Source organism: Pygoscelis adeliae, unplaced genomic scaffold (genome assembly GCF_000699105.1).
Source record: "Pygoscelis adeliae isolate BGI_AS28 unplaced genomic scaffold, ASM69910v1 Scaffold75, whole genome shotgun sequence".
Lineage (NCBI taxonomy): Eukaryota > Metazoa > Chordata > Aves > Sphenisciformes > Spheniscidae > Pygoscelis > Pygoscelis adeliae.
Window position 1 is genome coordinate 1623741 of NW_008824772.1, and position 15525 is coordinate 1639265.

The following is a 15525-nucleotide window of genomic DNA, read 5'->3' on the forward strand; positions in this document are numbered from 1 at the left end:
ATCCTTAAGGCTTCGGAAAGTGGAAAAAGAGTCCAGCGAGGAGGATGTGGCATTTTCTTGGAATGAGAAAAATAACAAACATGGGAGGTGCCGAAAATAAAAAGGAATGAGGAGTGCTCTGCACCTGTCTGTGAAACAGCTCGTCTTACAGCCACCGCCGCCTCGCTTCACCAGAGCTAAAGGGATCGCTTACCGAAACAGCACACCCGGCACGGCGGTTGGTATTTTAAGAGAACGAAGCCGCGGATCAGACGCGTGGGCAGCGGCAGGGATGGCCAGCCTTGCCTGCGCTCCGTGGGGCTGCGGGGCTGGTGCCGCGGAGAGGCTGGGCTGCGTCCAGCGGTGCGGGGTCATATCTCCTTCTTCATACCCGTAAGAGTCTATTAAAAAAATTTAAAACACCTACCAAAACACACACAGACACACATTTTGCTCTCGCCTTCAGTGACAGCAGGATTTCAGCCCCAGAATTAGGGAGCTTTTGGAGGGTGCCACTGGCGGTACTCCCGGGTATCAGCTATGCAGAGCCAACCATGATCAGGGTGGTCTCACCGCACCAGGGCGATGCAGGCTCAGGAGCTCCAATATTGCTAAGGAGCTCCCATCTGAAGAAAGCTGTTCGCTGAAAATGCGTCTGAGCCGAGAGCAGGCCAGGTGCAATCTCCTCCGCTCTGGGTAATTCTCACCTGGGAAGGGTCTTCTGCAGAACATCGTTCTGCAAGAACGGAACAGCAGAATTTGGTTAATCTGGATGTGGTGAATATGGAGGCCGGTCAGTAAGAAATATAGGACAGTGCAAGCGCTGGGGAGCAGAGCCAAGCCAACGCCTCTGCTAGGGACAAAATAATGTAATAGTTGGTCTTGAGATACCTCCTTTAGCATTTTCTCCAGTAGAGAAACACTACTGCGTGTCGCTCACTGCTGCTAAAGTGCAACTAATTACAACCCTTCCTGCTTCCCAACAGGTCCTCATTAATAGTCTGTTTATATTTCATGTGATATTGATTTTTAAATGTGAATACTTGCCAGCTGATGCAGGGAGACTGCAGGAACCGTTCCTAGAGGATTATGTACCGTGGTCTTCTGGATGTGCAGGCAACCTCTGGGGTTTCCTTTAGTCCTTTACTCCTCCAGAAAGCAGTTTTGCTTCTGCGTTTGTCAGATGCCCACCCAGCCCACCAGCCCCCCCAGGGAGGGCAACTTCGCCTCCACACTGGGACAGAAATTCCCAGGCTGGGGACAGAGGCTCAGCCCATGGGCAGAGGAGCCTTTTGGCTCTCGCCACAGCGGTTGCAGGGGCCACAAGCCGTGATCACCAAATACCTGCCAGCGGTCCCCAAAAACACACCAAGCCTATGCTGGGAGGAGCGGGCAGCAGCACCTATGCAATACGGTTACATCAGCTCACGTAGCAAAACCACAGAGCCCGTGGGGAGCAATAACCCCACACAAAATAGTTTCTTTCCCAGGGACTGGTGGCTCTAGGTCACTTTTTTGGGGCTGGGGACAATGTTTCACCTCAGCTGCAGTAATGTGAGTTTCCAGGCTCCAGGGAAGGCGCCGCCGCTCACGTTGAAGCTCATTGTGTCTCGTTCACACTCCCAGCTCCGCTCTGCAGGGGAGGGGAGGATGAATTTTTCCCTTCTGATTTCACTTTAGTTGTTTCCTGAATATTATTAGAAAACTCAAAACAAAACCAAACCCTGAGGAATTTATCCAGATCGGAGTACTTAAATGAGAACAAAAAGTGTGATTCTTGCCAACGCTGGAAGAGACACAAAGACCAACACCAACAAAAAAATTAATGAGTTCCCACCCCTGCAGTCCTTGTAGGTTATAATTAGTCTAAAGCACGATCATTAGCACTTGCTTCCTCAGCAACCAGGACCTTGCTTTGTGCCCACGTTTGCAAACACACATTCACTTTCTCACACTCAACTTGCAGAGGACCCGTGGAGTTTGTAGCATCAAGGAAGCGAAGTCAGGATGCAGCTCCTAAGATCGACTGATGTCCAGTGAAATTTAGCAAGAGACTACTTCAAAGGAAAAGGCATTACATTTTTAATGCATTCCTTTTCTGGTTTAAAGTCTGTTCCCTTTAGGATTTTCCACTTTCATGAGAACTCTTGGTTCTGGTTTAAATGTAAGCAAGCCTCTAATATTTCTCCCAGACCCAACCCAGCATATCACAGTCCTCCGCAGGGCTGTGAGCATCTTCCTACAGATGTGCCTGTGGTCTCTGGTCTCTGCCTTGCCCCATGTCCCCAGCACCCTCCCCAGTCCCCTTCCCCTCCGGTTTCGCACCATGTACCTTTGCTCCTTCCCGTGACTCCCACCTCCCCGGCAGGACCAGGGCATCAGATGCCCATACCAGGTTCAGACACGTCACCCTGCTCCCCAGGGGTGTCTAAGCCAGCCCGGTCACAAGTCAAGCAGAGTAACGTTAACCCTTTTAAGTCATATTTCAATTACAATTATTTTGGATCAATATTTTTTAACTTACTCTTTGTTTTCCTACACTCCCCTTTCACCTTAACTCATGGCTTCATGTTGTCCTCATTAATTTGAGCTGACACCTCTGCACCTTTATTTTATCATCAAATTGGGGTGTTCATAAAACAGGACCGGAGTAGCTTTGACATTATCTTGACATGATAACATGATATTTGCAGCTTTCCACTGACATTTTTTTAACCATTGTTTTGACATTCATGTACTGTCACCCTCCTCAGTTTGATATCGCAATTGTAATGTCATCCCCACAGTGGCCTCTGCGTTGACATTATCATCAAATTAGCTTTTCGATCAGCTGAAATATCAAAGGGAAGGAGAGAGGTTGGCCCCAGCCCAGGCGATCTGGGTTCAGGGCAACAGAAGTGACTTCCGAAAGAGGGAAAGGATGTGGACTATGCGCATGGAGGAGAACCTGGACGGTGGGAAAGAAAGCGAGCACTCGAGAGGTTTTGCATTAGAAAAAAAATGGGCAAAAGGCACCAAAAAAAAAAAAAGACTACTCAGAATACTTCAGGTTGATTAAAAAATAATTATAATAAAAATAAACAATAAAATAAATAAGTCTGCTTATTTTGTCACTTTCTTTACACCACACTGCTCAGCTCTGGAGGGACGTCCAGCCCTGAACTCCTTGCAGAGGCTGCCGCGAGCTGAAGCTGTGGGTGTGCAGTTTGTGGGCTCTGGGGCTATTAAACTATTTAGGATCAGACTGAACTCGGGCCTGACGCTACTATAAACACAGATGTTTTTATAACCTAGCTGAAAAGTTAATCACCCTATTAATGCCTATTTCTGGGCATGCTGCACATCAAGAGATTACAGCCTTTGAACAGCGGCTGTAGCGACTCTGAGCGAGCGCCCATCCAGTCAGCTCGTGGGAATCCAAAACAAACCTGGCGGGCCGGGGCGGAAAGCTGAGCTCTGCCGGGCGCTCCTCTCGTTACGTGCATTAATAGCCTCCTCGCTGCGCCGGCTGACACAGCCCAGCAGCTGTCTGCGGCCGCCCCGCTCTCCCTGGGCAGCGCGGGGCTGACATTTGCAAACGCTCAGATGTGCCAGGATTTCGGGAGACCTCGCGAATCACCCGCCGCGCTCGGTCCGGAGCAGGATGGACCAGAGCAAACCCCTGAAGGTCCGGCTGACGTTCTCCGTGATCCTGGTTGGCGTCTCGCTCCTGTTTGCAGCCGTAGTGACTGACCACTGGGCCGTGCTGAGCCCCAGAGTGGAGGAATATAATGCCACCTGCGAAGCGGCTCATTTCGGGCTATGGCGACTCTGTATAAAGCGGATCTTTATGCAGGAGCAAGGTCCCAAAGTGAAGGGCTGTGGGCCGATAAGCCTGCCAGGAGGTAGGTGACCACCCACCAATGCATGGGAGAAAGCACCAGGCGGTCATGCCAGGCTTTGCTTAGGAGGTTGCAGGACATGGCAGAAGGAAAATAGGGTCCATGTTCCCGTGGCACTTAATTTGGCATGGGGCTGCATGGGGCTGTTTTCATGTCGGTCTGCAAACACACCTCGTTGTCATCCCTCTTGCTGTAAGAGTGCGCTGTGTTGCATTGCGCGTCTATTTGTGACCATATTTGAGTCTCCTGTGCAACGACGACAGTGGCGGGGAGAAAGGGAGGAGGATCGGACACGGTGGAAATCACAGAGTGAAATTGGGATAGAGGAATTTTGGCTGACATCAGCCAAGGGCCCCACAGCACCCAGGGACGCTGACGGCAGCGGCCAAGAAAGAGAATTTATGGGTCCACCATACGTAGCTGGATCTTTAGGATTTCCAGATCCATATAGCTACAAAGGAACAGCCTATTCACGGCTGGTATTATGTTATCTCCGAGCTATTTCAATAACAACCGTTCCTCAGGGCAGGGAGGAACAGGGACCCGCAGTACGTTTTGCCAACTTTCAAAAAAAAAAAAAAAAAGTTGTAAACTGAGTTTGAAGCAATTTCTCAATGACTTACTGAGCCGCCTCATCTCTCGGCGGAGGCAGCCTGGTCCCACACGTCTCCATCACGGGTTCCTCCAGTGCAGTCAGCAGGGAGGGCGGCAGGGGAGCAGGTACGGCTGCTTTCCAGGACGACCGTTACATTCCCGTGGTAAAAGGAGCTCATTATGTTTTTGCCGATCGCAAAGTCAGCGACATTCGCTCCGCATGCACTCACACACTCCCTCCGCAACCGAGCTACGCCGCTTTTTTAGAAGACTCACAGGGTACTGGATGCGTTCCAGAACAGAAATAACAGGATTGCCTTCATGTTAGACTCACTGCTTGAAATGAAATATATATGTTAACACGTATTTGAAAGTTCCCTATGAAAAATCTTACTGCCTGGGCTTACTGTATATTCCCTGTATTACTGCAATTCTTTATCTCTTTGGCCAAATTACATGTTCTGAAGAGAGAAGCTCAGCCTCAGCGTTCGGATCTGCCTCTAACCAAATTTGGGAGTGTGTCATCCGTATGCTTAATGTCTCTCGTGAAGGTACTTACGTGCCTGGAAACATATTCCTTATTGCCTTTCCTCGCACGCGGAGGAAAACTCCCACAAAAGGAAAAACAATAGAAATTGGTGGATAAACACCAAAATTGCACAACTGTGGGGTAAATATAGAACTCAAATATCCAGCTGTCTGCAAAAAGATTCACAGGCAGGGCAGCATGAAAGCAGCTATCATCTTTGACAGACATCAGCATGTGCTTGCACGGGCGTTGAATCACGTCCCAGCGCTGCCGTTCTGCCGGGCAGAGCGAACAACGGGGTGACGGCGGAGGGGCTGAGCCACCCGCCCCACCCCGGAGCTGGTTTTCCAGTTTTTAAAGATATTTGGGAATTTGGACGACATCTTGCGTCGTAATCAGCATCCGAGGTTTCAAAGGGTGAACTTCGCACCTCGATTATATTATAAATATTTTAATCCCCGTTTTACTCACACCAGGAACACAGCATGGGGTGGAGGCTGAGAGCACAGCCCCTGCGGATTCGGGCTGCTAAACGATGCTGCGTCTGCACGGCTCGCGTTAGATTGATTTCACACTTCTGGGAAGAGATGCCGGCAGGGAAACACCGGGGTTGTGAAACCTGCAGCAGTTGAGAAAATGTGAATGAACAAACGTGCAGTAAAAGAGCAGATGTGGGCACTGGTTTTCCTGAAAATCATGAGACATAACCAGACATTGCTGCCAGGACTGGAAAAGAAACATAAGAATTTACCACTGCATTAATAACCATTTACCAGTCACTCCCTGAGGAGGAAATGGATGGCATGATTAACATTATTTATTAGGTTTTGAGCTCAGCACAGTGCAAAATGGGGAGGATGACTTGGCTCGCAGTCCACAAAGCAGGGCTGTGATTTAGGCAGAGCTTTAAAATTTTACAGCGGTCTTCCGAGGATGTTGACAAATTAGAAAGGGTTCAGCATCCTGCTGTAAGAAATAAAAAGATCAGGGAGACGGCTGTTAAAGCCAGGCAAATTCAGATTAATACTGAGACATTTTTAACTGTGGTCAGTGGGCACCGGGGCAGTTTCCTACCAGCTGTGAACTGAGTTCGCCTTCGCTGCCGGTACCTCCAGCGTAGGTGTTGTCCTGCAAAGTGGGCTCTTGTGCGCCTGCAGGCTGGGCAGCTGCGGGGACGCTCTACAGCCTGCGTGTGCCACCAGCAGGTGAAATAGGTCCTTGTAAATACGGGAACCTGAGTTCCAGTGACTGGAGAGGAAAAGTGCTCGAGCAAATGGGTTATCAGCAGGGCTGTCTTGTTCCCCGTGTCCATGTAAGAGACTCGCTCTGCAAGACTGGTATGAAATTAAACTGTTTGGAGTTGCCATCTCCAAACCTCAGTGTGTGTCAAAGGCCTTCCCCTGGCTTGTTGGCCAGGGCAGAGCCCAAGGTCTGGCCCCCTCCACTGCGCAGCCCTCACCTTAACACCTCCCCTAATCACAGCAGCAGCTCCTGTCTCCCAAACTTAACACAAGTGGAAACCACACATTAAAATCCAGGTTTTTATAACCATCCAGCCTGACGCAAAACCCCACATGCTAGCGCCCATCTGAGGTTCAAGAGCAAGGTGGCCTCCAGCCCCTTCCCCAGCCTGTCACTCCAACGCTCATGGGTGACAGCTGCCACCTGAACCTCTGCATGCTCCAAACGCCTTGTGGCCTCTCTGCCCTTTCTTCCCCCATGAGGTCTCCATATTGCAGACCCCCAAGTTTCAACCATAGCTCAACGCGATTGCGTTTTGACTGCCTCCCACGGCTGCGGTAGCTGCCGTCCAGCCCCATGGCGGCAGGAGAGGGTGGCTCTGCACGAGTAGAGGAAAGATGAATTGGCCCATTCGCCCCCGCACAGCGGTCATCCGGGAATGGTGGATGTGAAGGGAAGGGGCCAGGAGGGCTGTAAGGGTGGGTGACCTGGAAGGGAGAGGACACCGTGTGATAAACCACGTTACAACCCTGAAGTTCACACCACAGAGCCCCTGGACTGTTCCTGGTGACCTCGTGGCAGAGGTAAAGCAATTAGGGGTGGAGAGAAACAAAGATTGCCACACGGTTTTCATCCATTATAAAACCCATTTTAAATCCTATCCATTATGTAAATGTGATGTGACACAAATGGGCTCTTCTCTTATTCATGGTTGCACCAGAGAGGCATTGAAGTGCCTCCATTCTCTTGAATAACAGGGAGCCTTGTTGAAACAGATATTCCCAGGTCAGCAGAGCACCAAAGCATCTTTAAAGTGAAAACAATATATCACTTTACCAAAAACAATCCAGTTATATTTTGCCAGAATAAATGCATTCTCCAAAAACACTTCCCCTAGAGCTAACCAGCTTCTGTGGTAACCCCATTTATTGTGCCTTGGCAGAGCTCTGCTATAAGCCACAAACACAGAGGCAGCTCCTTTTCCTGCAGACAAGTCCATCTCCAAAGGAAGGTTTTGTGTGCTGCCCCTCTGCCGAGCCTCCACAGACTGGATGGTGGACTGGGCTGGGCTGGTTTACCTGCAACGGACACGAAGCGGTGCTGTGTCCCCCATCACTCCATGTCTGGATGGCTTCACCTTGGGCTTTGTACAGTCAGCACGCCTGGGGACTCCTTTGAGTTCAGCCTTTTCGGAGAATTAATTAAAAGCCAAACCAAACAATCCAAGATGAAGTGTCCCAGTTTCATCCCATCTCCCTCCCCTCCCACAGGAGCCAAAGGATCCCCAAACTGGGATCGCCAGACTGGATGCTCAAGCCTCAGCCACCTCTCAGTCGCTGGCAGAGGCACGCAACCTCCTCTCTGGGGCTCCAAATTTGCAATTTCAGTCATAGAGGTCTGAGTTCAAATGTGTTTCCTCCAGTCGTTTGCAAGGATAATAAAGAACAGGTGAGGAGATGCCAGAGCTGAACATTAACCTAGTCTCCAGCAAGGAGAAGCTGCAGATGAAATAAAAGTCAGCTTATAAAACTAAGTAGATAAGAGCGTCTCAAAGAAATCTTCCACTAATGGGCCCAAAAATGCTGCTTTACAATTGCCTATCTCCTGGGAGAGAAAATAAATCCTCCTTGAATCAGTAACTCCAAATCTGCCATTTACATGACAGAAGAAAAGCCACAAGAACCAACAGGTAACATACAGCACTCTGGTATCCTCTTGCCACTAGAAATTAATGCTGTAAAAAACACGCCAAAATGCAGGACGTGTCTCCAGGCAGGACCCTGCATGGTCCTGCACCAGGGACCTGGCTCAGGCGACCTGTGCTGTAGCAGCATGTCCTGGCCCAGATGCTGGAGAGGACCATAAAGTCCTCCCAGACGTTCTCCCAGCATCTCCTGGAAATTGGTGCCAACTCTGTTATTTAATGGACAAGAGCTGCTGGTGTTAACCAAGTGGCACCTCACCGCAGGCAATGCCTGTATTTCGTGCAATCTTGGTGTGATTTCCCGGTCTGATGGGAGTCCAACCTGGGGTGCAGGAGGGGTGCTGGGGCAGGCGCCGAGCATGTCCTCTCCAGCCCAGCTCAGCAGAATAGCGCAATCAGAGCTGGCGCGGCTCAACGCGTCTCCGCGATTGCACCCTTCCAGCCAAATTCCTGGCGAGCAACTTGTTCTCCCAGTTCCGCGCCCCTTCAAACCTTCAATTAAATCAGTTATAAATAGCGAGAACACCCTCCACCCTAGCCCTGCTGCTGCCAAAGCTTCGAGTCAGCAGGTCCTCACCAGACCCTTCCCCATCCTGCTGAGATGCTGAGGCTGAAAGCCTCCCGTGTATCTACTGACAGCAATGACATCTCTTCGCTGGCTGACTCTCACGAGGCTGAGTATGAAACAGTATCGTGGCCATTGAGAGACTCAGCTACCAACTTCCCTCCTCCCAGTATCCCCCCGCCCCACAATCTTGATCCCTGTTCACTTTATAACCCCTCTATAAATATCCCATGTACGTGGCAGCGTGCTCACGTAAAGTCCAGATAGAGGAACTTCATAAAGTTCCCACTATCTGACTCTGCTATCTTATCAAATTAATTTAGTAGATTGCTCTGATTGGAGTGAACTTTGGTAAAGCCAGATTGAGTGAGAGCCTCTTCGCCCTTGACCCGTACGGCTTTGATCAGCCTTCCTTTCCCTGGACAACCGTTTGCGGCTTCAGATAGCTTTTGTCTTTTTGGTCTAACAGCCGAAAAAAAAAGCCCTCAGGGTCCCTATTGTAGTAAAAAACCCCCGTGCTCTGCTGCACTGCAGCAGCCTCATCTCTGGGACCCCCATAGTATGGTGACCTCTCACCAATGCAGCAAACTCCCCCGGGCTGCTCCCCCCTGCCAGCCACTGCCACGCAGGGGTCTATGAGCTGGAGAAGGGGTGAGCTGGGAGAGAGAATGTGGATAAGGACACTCCGTCCTCCTTTTCTGGAGTCCAAGCTCACCAGAGGAGCAGTGACCCTCCTACGGCCGGTGGGGCGATGCCACTACAGAGTGGGTTGGCAGTGGCGAGGGGAGGTGAGCTGAGATACCAGCTCAGCTGCGGGCACGGCCGGTCTCATCACCAGGAAATACATCTCCTACACAGAGAGGCAGGGACGGGTGACCAAAGACAGAATGAGAAAAATTATCTGTAATTCATGTTTTAAATAGATGAGCAATCAGCGGGAAAAGCTCTTGGAGGGAGCAGCCCACAAAAGGTATCAGAGGGGGCTTCAGCCTTGTCCATGCTGCAGCCGGTGGCCTGGCACGTGCGTGCCACTCATCTGCTCCCGAGTAAAACAGATCCAACCCCAATTTCTCTGTGCTACCAAGGGTAGGGAACCTTAAAAACATTGCAAGCTTGATACATCAATAAAAAGCAAATTCAGTTTTAGTACATTTTATCAGAGATTTCCAAGCACACTAAATTTCCTTTTCTCTTTTAGAACACAACTGCTCCTACTTCAAGCACTTCACACCAGGACAGAGCTCGGAGATATTTGAAGTAACCACCCAGAAAGGTAAGAATGATCCTGAAAAATATTTTCCTAACTGAGGTGCACACAAGATCTAAGGTAAAGGGGTCCCCAAAACGAGGGTTCAATCCTGGTTCCGCTGAAAGGAGTAGACGGATTTCTATCGGATACCACCAGCTGGGAAAAATGTAAAAACAAATGCTCTGAACAAGGTCAAATGCCAGCTTCCTGGGAAGAATAATTTTTATATATGATCACACTCATAAGTGTGATTTTACTCAAAGTTGTCCCACAAATATATAACAATGTCAATACACATGAAAACTGCAAAAAGTCTTTTCAGCATAAAAATGACTTTACAACATTGGCACTAGCTGCGACACTCTGAGCCTTTGCCATCGAAGGAAGACGACATTAATAAAATCTAAATGAAAAAATCATACCCCAAGCAAAGTCTTGACCCTGAAAAGAAGTACAGACACTCTGTGGAGACCATTAGGAATTTTATGCTTCATATTGATTTTATATGAAAGTCATGTAAAAACCAGAGCTATCAATGGAAGGGAGGAACAGAGATCCTACAAAGACACGCGCAGGCAGGGTTTACAGACATGGATTTTGAAAACAGTCTTTCACAGACAAATTTCACAATAAGTCCCTGATAAAGCCGAATATTTTTAGCACTCATCTAATGTGCTCCCCTCTCTTTCTCGCCCTCTCATTAAGGACAAATTCCTTTCTAGTTTGCCACCCGACATATGTTGCTGTGGAGTAAATGAGCCGATGATTACATTACACATATTAAACAACCTGCTCTGCTTCCAGTGGAAATTATAATGGTGGAAAACTCTGCACACAGGTTTTCTAAAAATGCAGTTTCCTAAGACAGGAAAGACTGGGAATTTTAAGTGGATAGAAGAGCATGTATCTGAGCTACCTGCTTTTGCTTATTTATATACTATCGGTTCCAGCCATCTGATGTTAAAAACATACCCAATGTCTTCTTAGTCATTTCAGAAAAAAATCAGGAAGAACTTTTCTTCTTTGAAGTAAAAGAAAAAGCTTAAGCCGCAGCAAAAGACTTTACATCGAAACGAACTCTTTCAGGCAGTTCTAGCACATAGTAAAGAGAAACATTAAGGAAGTTATAATAAAACAGTGGTATGAAAGGCAATGGGAACAAAGAGTGGTCTGCTGTTCCCTTTCGCAGACATAGGCGTGTTTTGATGGGAGCTAATTAGTAGCAGGAGAAAAAAATCTTCATGATTTTGCCTGGGAGATATTTTTTTTTAAATGGCTTGAAAGGCAAATATCATTAGGCACTGTGATGTTCATGCCTGGCTACATGTGTTAAATATCTAATCTGAAAACGAATGCAATATGTAAATGAAGGCCTGAATTATTCAATTAGCAATTGTTCCCCTCCATTCAGGCACTGAACTGTGCTTCGGCTGGGGGAAGTGTCCAGCGCACATCTTACCTGGCTTAGCAAAAACCAGGACATTTTATGGAGGGTTTAATCCTATGCCCTGAAGAAGCCGGGTTTTCAGAGCTGGAAATCATTGTCTTAAAGGAAAGAAAAAAAAAAAGATGCTATGCAAACACTTCACCTCTGGCCTCCTGCCTGCTTGGATTTTAAGCCCTATAGAGCATACAGCTGTCTTTCTGCATCGGTACATCGGCACCATGCACGGGGGCCTTGTCGGGGCTCTGCAACACAGATCTGGAATAAAAATAGCATAGAGCTGTCTATTTACTCTAAGATCAGAGTGTGGAGTGATGGAAGAAATGAGAGCGTGGAGCTCAGCAAGGCTTCAACTATAACATCTATGCAGCAGAGCTAAAATGACTCCAGCCCAGAGCTTCATCAGAGCAATACAGGTGCCATTTGCTCTTTCAGTAAGTGTTCAGAAAGCGTTTCCCCCTCCTGCTCTGTTTTTATACCCTTTGCATTCAAAAGATACATGGCCAACACTTGTCCCTGCTTTTATCTGAGGGAAACAATCAATTCACCAGAGCCACCTCTCCGCAGCAGTGGGAGGATACGTATTTCTCAGTGACCTACTGCAAAGTCACAACAGCTGACGGAAGCATGCTCAAAATTTGCAGACATTTGCCATTTTTGTGTTTGTTTTGCTTTGGCAGAATACAGCATTTCAGCTGCAGCCATTGCCATCTTCAGCATCGGCTTTGCAATCATCGGAACAATCTGCGTCCTCTTATCCTTCACGAAGAAGAGGGACTATCTGCTGAAGCCAGCATCCATGTTCTACACCTTCGCAGGTAGGAGGCTCGGTGCTCACATACTTGCACTCAGTTCATAGGACAACGTAGAGAAACTTAGATAGATCCTGGGAGGATGGAGACACTTCTAAAAATGCCCTGAAAGTGGCATTTTCTTCCTAGCCAGTGTCAGACTACAAGTCCCTGTGTGGTGCTCCAGCTGAAGAGCTCTGAAAATGTCCTGCTCAGCAAGCATTAGCCGGCAGCTTGTCTGTATTTTCTCCAACTACCTTTAAAAGGGACATTTCTAACATATTCAGTTCTGGCCCCAGTCTAAACCAGGGATATACACTATTCTATCTCATTTATTAAGACTCAAACCAAGAAAACAGCTGATCCAGGCCCAAAATACACAGCTGTCTCCCAAAAACCTGAAGACTGCATTTTTACACGAGCTAGTAATACCTTGACGTGCCACAATGACTGAAAGACAGAGGTGCAAATTGTCACCTCAACCAAACTCTCACTGGAAAGGCTCCCTAGGGAATGCAATTATTCCTCCACCGCTTCGAGTTTCCCATCCAAGCCTGCCTAAAAGATCACACTCAACAAGTCACCGGCTGACTTGGATGGCCTGGGTCATAGCAGAGCTCTAAGCAGTTGTGAGCGTTGGTTCCTTCAAACAGTCAATGACTCACCTGTGAATCTCACCGCAATTCCTGTATGCAAAAAGACAGATAAGGTGGTTAATTAAGGATGAAAAATTGACAGCTGGTTATTCAACCCACTGGTCCTCTCTTCCTTCAGGTCTCTGCATCATCATCTCTGTGGAAGTCATGAGACAATCTGTGAAGAGGATGATCGACAGCGAGGAGACAGTCTGGATTGAGTACAGTTACTCCTGGTCCTTCGCCTGTGCCTGCGCCTCCTTTGTCCTGCTCTTCATCTGCGGCATCACCCTCCTCCTCATCGCACTGCCTCGCTTCCCCCAGAACCCCTGGGAGACCTGCATGGATGCAGAACCCGAGCACTGATGTTCCCAGCACCCGTGAAAGAAAACAGAAAGCATTTCGAAAAGATTTGTATTTTTCAAAATGTCTGGGTCTCACTATACAACGTGCACTCCATTAACTAAGCCGTTATTGAACCAAGGCATGTTCAATTGTAATTTTTGCTTTGTTTCTTTTATTTTTTCCCTCTTCCCCTCCCCCCCCCCTTTTTTTTTACTGAACCAAGGCATGTTCAATTGTAATTATTGCTTTGTTTCTTTTATTTTTTCCCCTCTTCCCCTTCCTCTTTTTTTTTTAAGACAGCAGAAAGAGCGTTCAGCCCCATCGTGGGTGAGTGGCACTGCTCTGTGCCCATCTGGGGATGCCTTGGACTGATGCGGTTGGGGGAAAATCTGGATGTGAGACAGCTCGTGCCATGGAGAAGACAGCTTTCTTAGGGAGGAGATGTTTGGTGGAGTTAGGGTTAAAGAGCAGATCCGTGAAGGATGTCAGGCTTTTACACCTCACTTGGTCAGAGAGAGACAGCAAGAAATTCTAGCTCCAGGGGGAGTCTGTTTCCCCATTCATGCCATACTCCTCTACCTCCCCAAAGAAGGGTTAGCTCACCACTCTGGAATAAATTGGAGATCCTTATGCTGTTCTAATAAACTATTAAAATTAAAAATAAATTAAAAAAATACTTTGCCTAGCATTGGGATGAAAGTTTCTCCTACAAATTTACACCCTGCAGTTCCAGTCTATTGAATTAAGCACAAAAACCCCACAAGATACAGTTTCTGTTCTGCTTAAACTTTGATGGCAAAGCCAAGAAGTACTGAACATTGAGTGATATTTTCCTTTAATAAAAAGCATAATCTTCCAGTAGCATGATTTTCTGGAAATTGATTTTGATGGATGAATCACCTGGCCCATCAAATTCTGCTAGGTCCAGAATGACAGTGTAATTCTGGGTGGTATTTACTATACGGAGCTCTCATCTGTTCCTCGTGAATGGGCTTTTTAAGAATACCGTGCTTTGCTCACTGCATACGTATATAACACTACATTTTAGGAAAAATCCTTCAAGGTAGCTGCCAAGAAGGAAAGGACTTAGACTGAAACACCCAGGAGAGTCAGCCCCGAAAATACTACAGAAGCGCATCGCTGTTTATGCGTGCTTGAAGAAACGTACACCCGAGGCATCGCTGAAGGGGGATGCTGCGCAGGCTGGTTGCGTTGCAGAGCCCCCGCAGTGCTCTGCCACAGCCACCTGCGGCACTGGGGGGGGACTGGGGCTCCCCGAGCCCCACACGCTCACCCAGTCCCCCCGGCCGAGCCCTTTGCACCACCATGGTCCCCCCGCACCAAGAGGTGGGTGTCTTTTTTTTTTTTTTTTTTTTTACAGTTCAATTTTCAGAATCTGCTCAGCATTTTCCCCCAAAGACGGGGAAAAGTGGTTTACACTGCAGTTTTTTCACCCGATAATTTAAAAAGCGGGAGAAAAGGACACCAAAGCGTCCTTCCCTCCGCACTTACCTGTCCACAAGTCTAAAGAAAAACAGAATTCAGAACAGAAAATTTCCGGTCATTTTGAAGAAATCGTGACATGTTCAAACATTTCAAGAAATTAGCCAGCAATTTTGTGCTGGTGCAAGGGGTTGCCCATGGCCCTGCCGTCGGCCAGACCCCGTCCGGGCACGCTGAGGCCCAGCAGCCCCCAGCCAGACTCAGGCATGTCTCCATTTTCCCATCAGTAGAGTGGCAGCGAGAACAGAAGCCTTTTGTGAAGTTGCATTAATATTTTTCAAGCTCTTTGAAGTTGAAAAGCACTACAAATAACACGTATATTATAAAGTTTTGGGATAAAGCATTCATTGGTGCTCAGATCCGAGTATGAGCTGGGGAACTCTGCCTGTCTCTCATCATGAGAGACAACTGCAAGTCTTCAAGTTGTCACTGAACCACTGTGAAATGCTAAATGGTTTTGAAATCTTATTTTTGGGTACAGAGCTGACATTCTTAATTTGCATTTGCATTGTTCGGGAAAACAGAGGCTAGCTTCTAGGGAGATCCTTTACACCTGACAACAACAGAAAAGAAAGTAGTTAGTGTGACCCCGGCGGTGGCTGACCCCAGGTTGGGATACCCAAACACACGCAACGCACGTTAATCTAAGCAAAGCAGCTGGCAGGCACAAAGGCATTCCCAGCTCAGCCATCATCATCAAAATGACCTCACCTTGGACATGCAATGGGTTGAGGTAAGTGAGGTTTGGGGATGTGGGTTTAAGTTCATCATCCCATGCAGACCGGTGGCACGTCCTGTGGCCCTTGGGAAACCCTTTGCCTACACTTTTTCTGAAGCACCATCC

At 48.0% G+C, this 15525-nt stretch overlaps 1 protein-coding gene across 2 annotated transcripts; it reads left to right on the forward strand.

Annotated features, from left to right (window-relative positions):
- The first annotated feature begins 3441 nt into the window (after nucleotides 1-3441).
- Nucleotides 3442-14038, forward strand: CACNG1 (calcium channel, voltage-dependent, gamma subunit 1). 2 transcript variants are annotated; one of them, XR_663597.1, is made up of 5 exons: nucleotides 3442-3863; nucleotides 9913-9987; nucleotides 12088-12225; nucleotides 12973-13317; nucleotides 13402-14038. XR_663597.1 is itself a non-coding variant. In XM_009323670.1 (4 exons), the coding sequence occupies exons 1-4, from the start codon at nucleotides 3623-3625 to the stop codon at nucleotides 13197-13199; spliced, it is 681 nt and encodes a 226-aa protein (XP_009321945.1). In that variant the 5' UTR covers nucleotides 3442-3622; the 3' UTR covers nucleotides 13200-13332. The 2 variants fall into 2 exon arrangements, 1 of the variants encoding a protein (XP_009321945.1); XM_009323670.1 differs by lacking the exon at nucleotides 13402-14038 and having other exon boundaries at nucleotides 12973-13332.
- Nucleotides 14039-15525: the final 1487 nt, after the last annotated feature.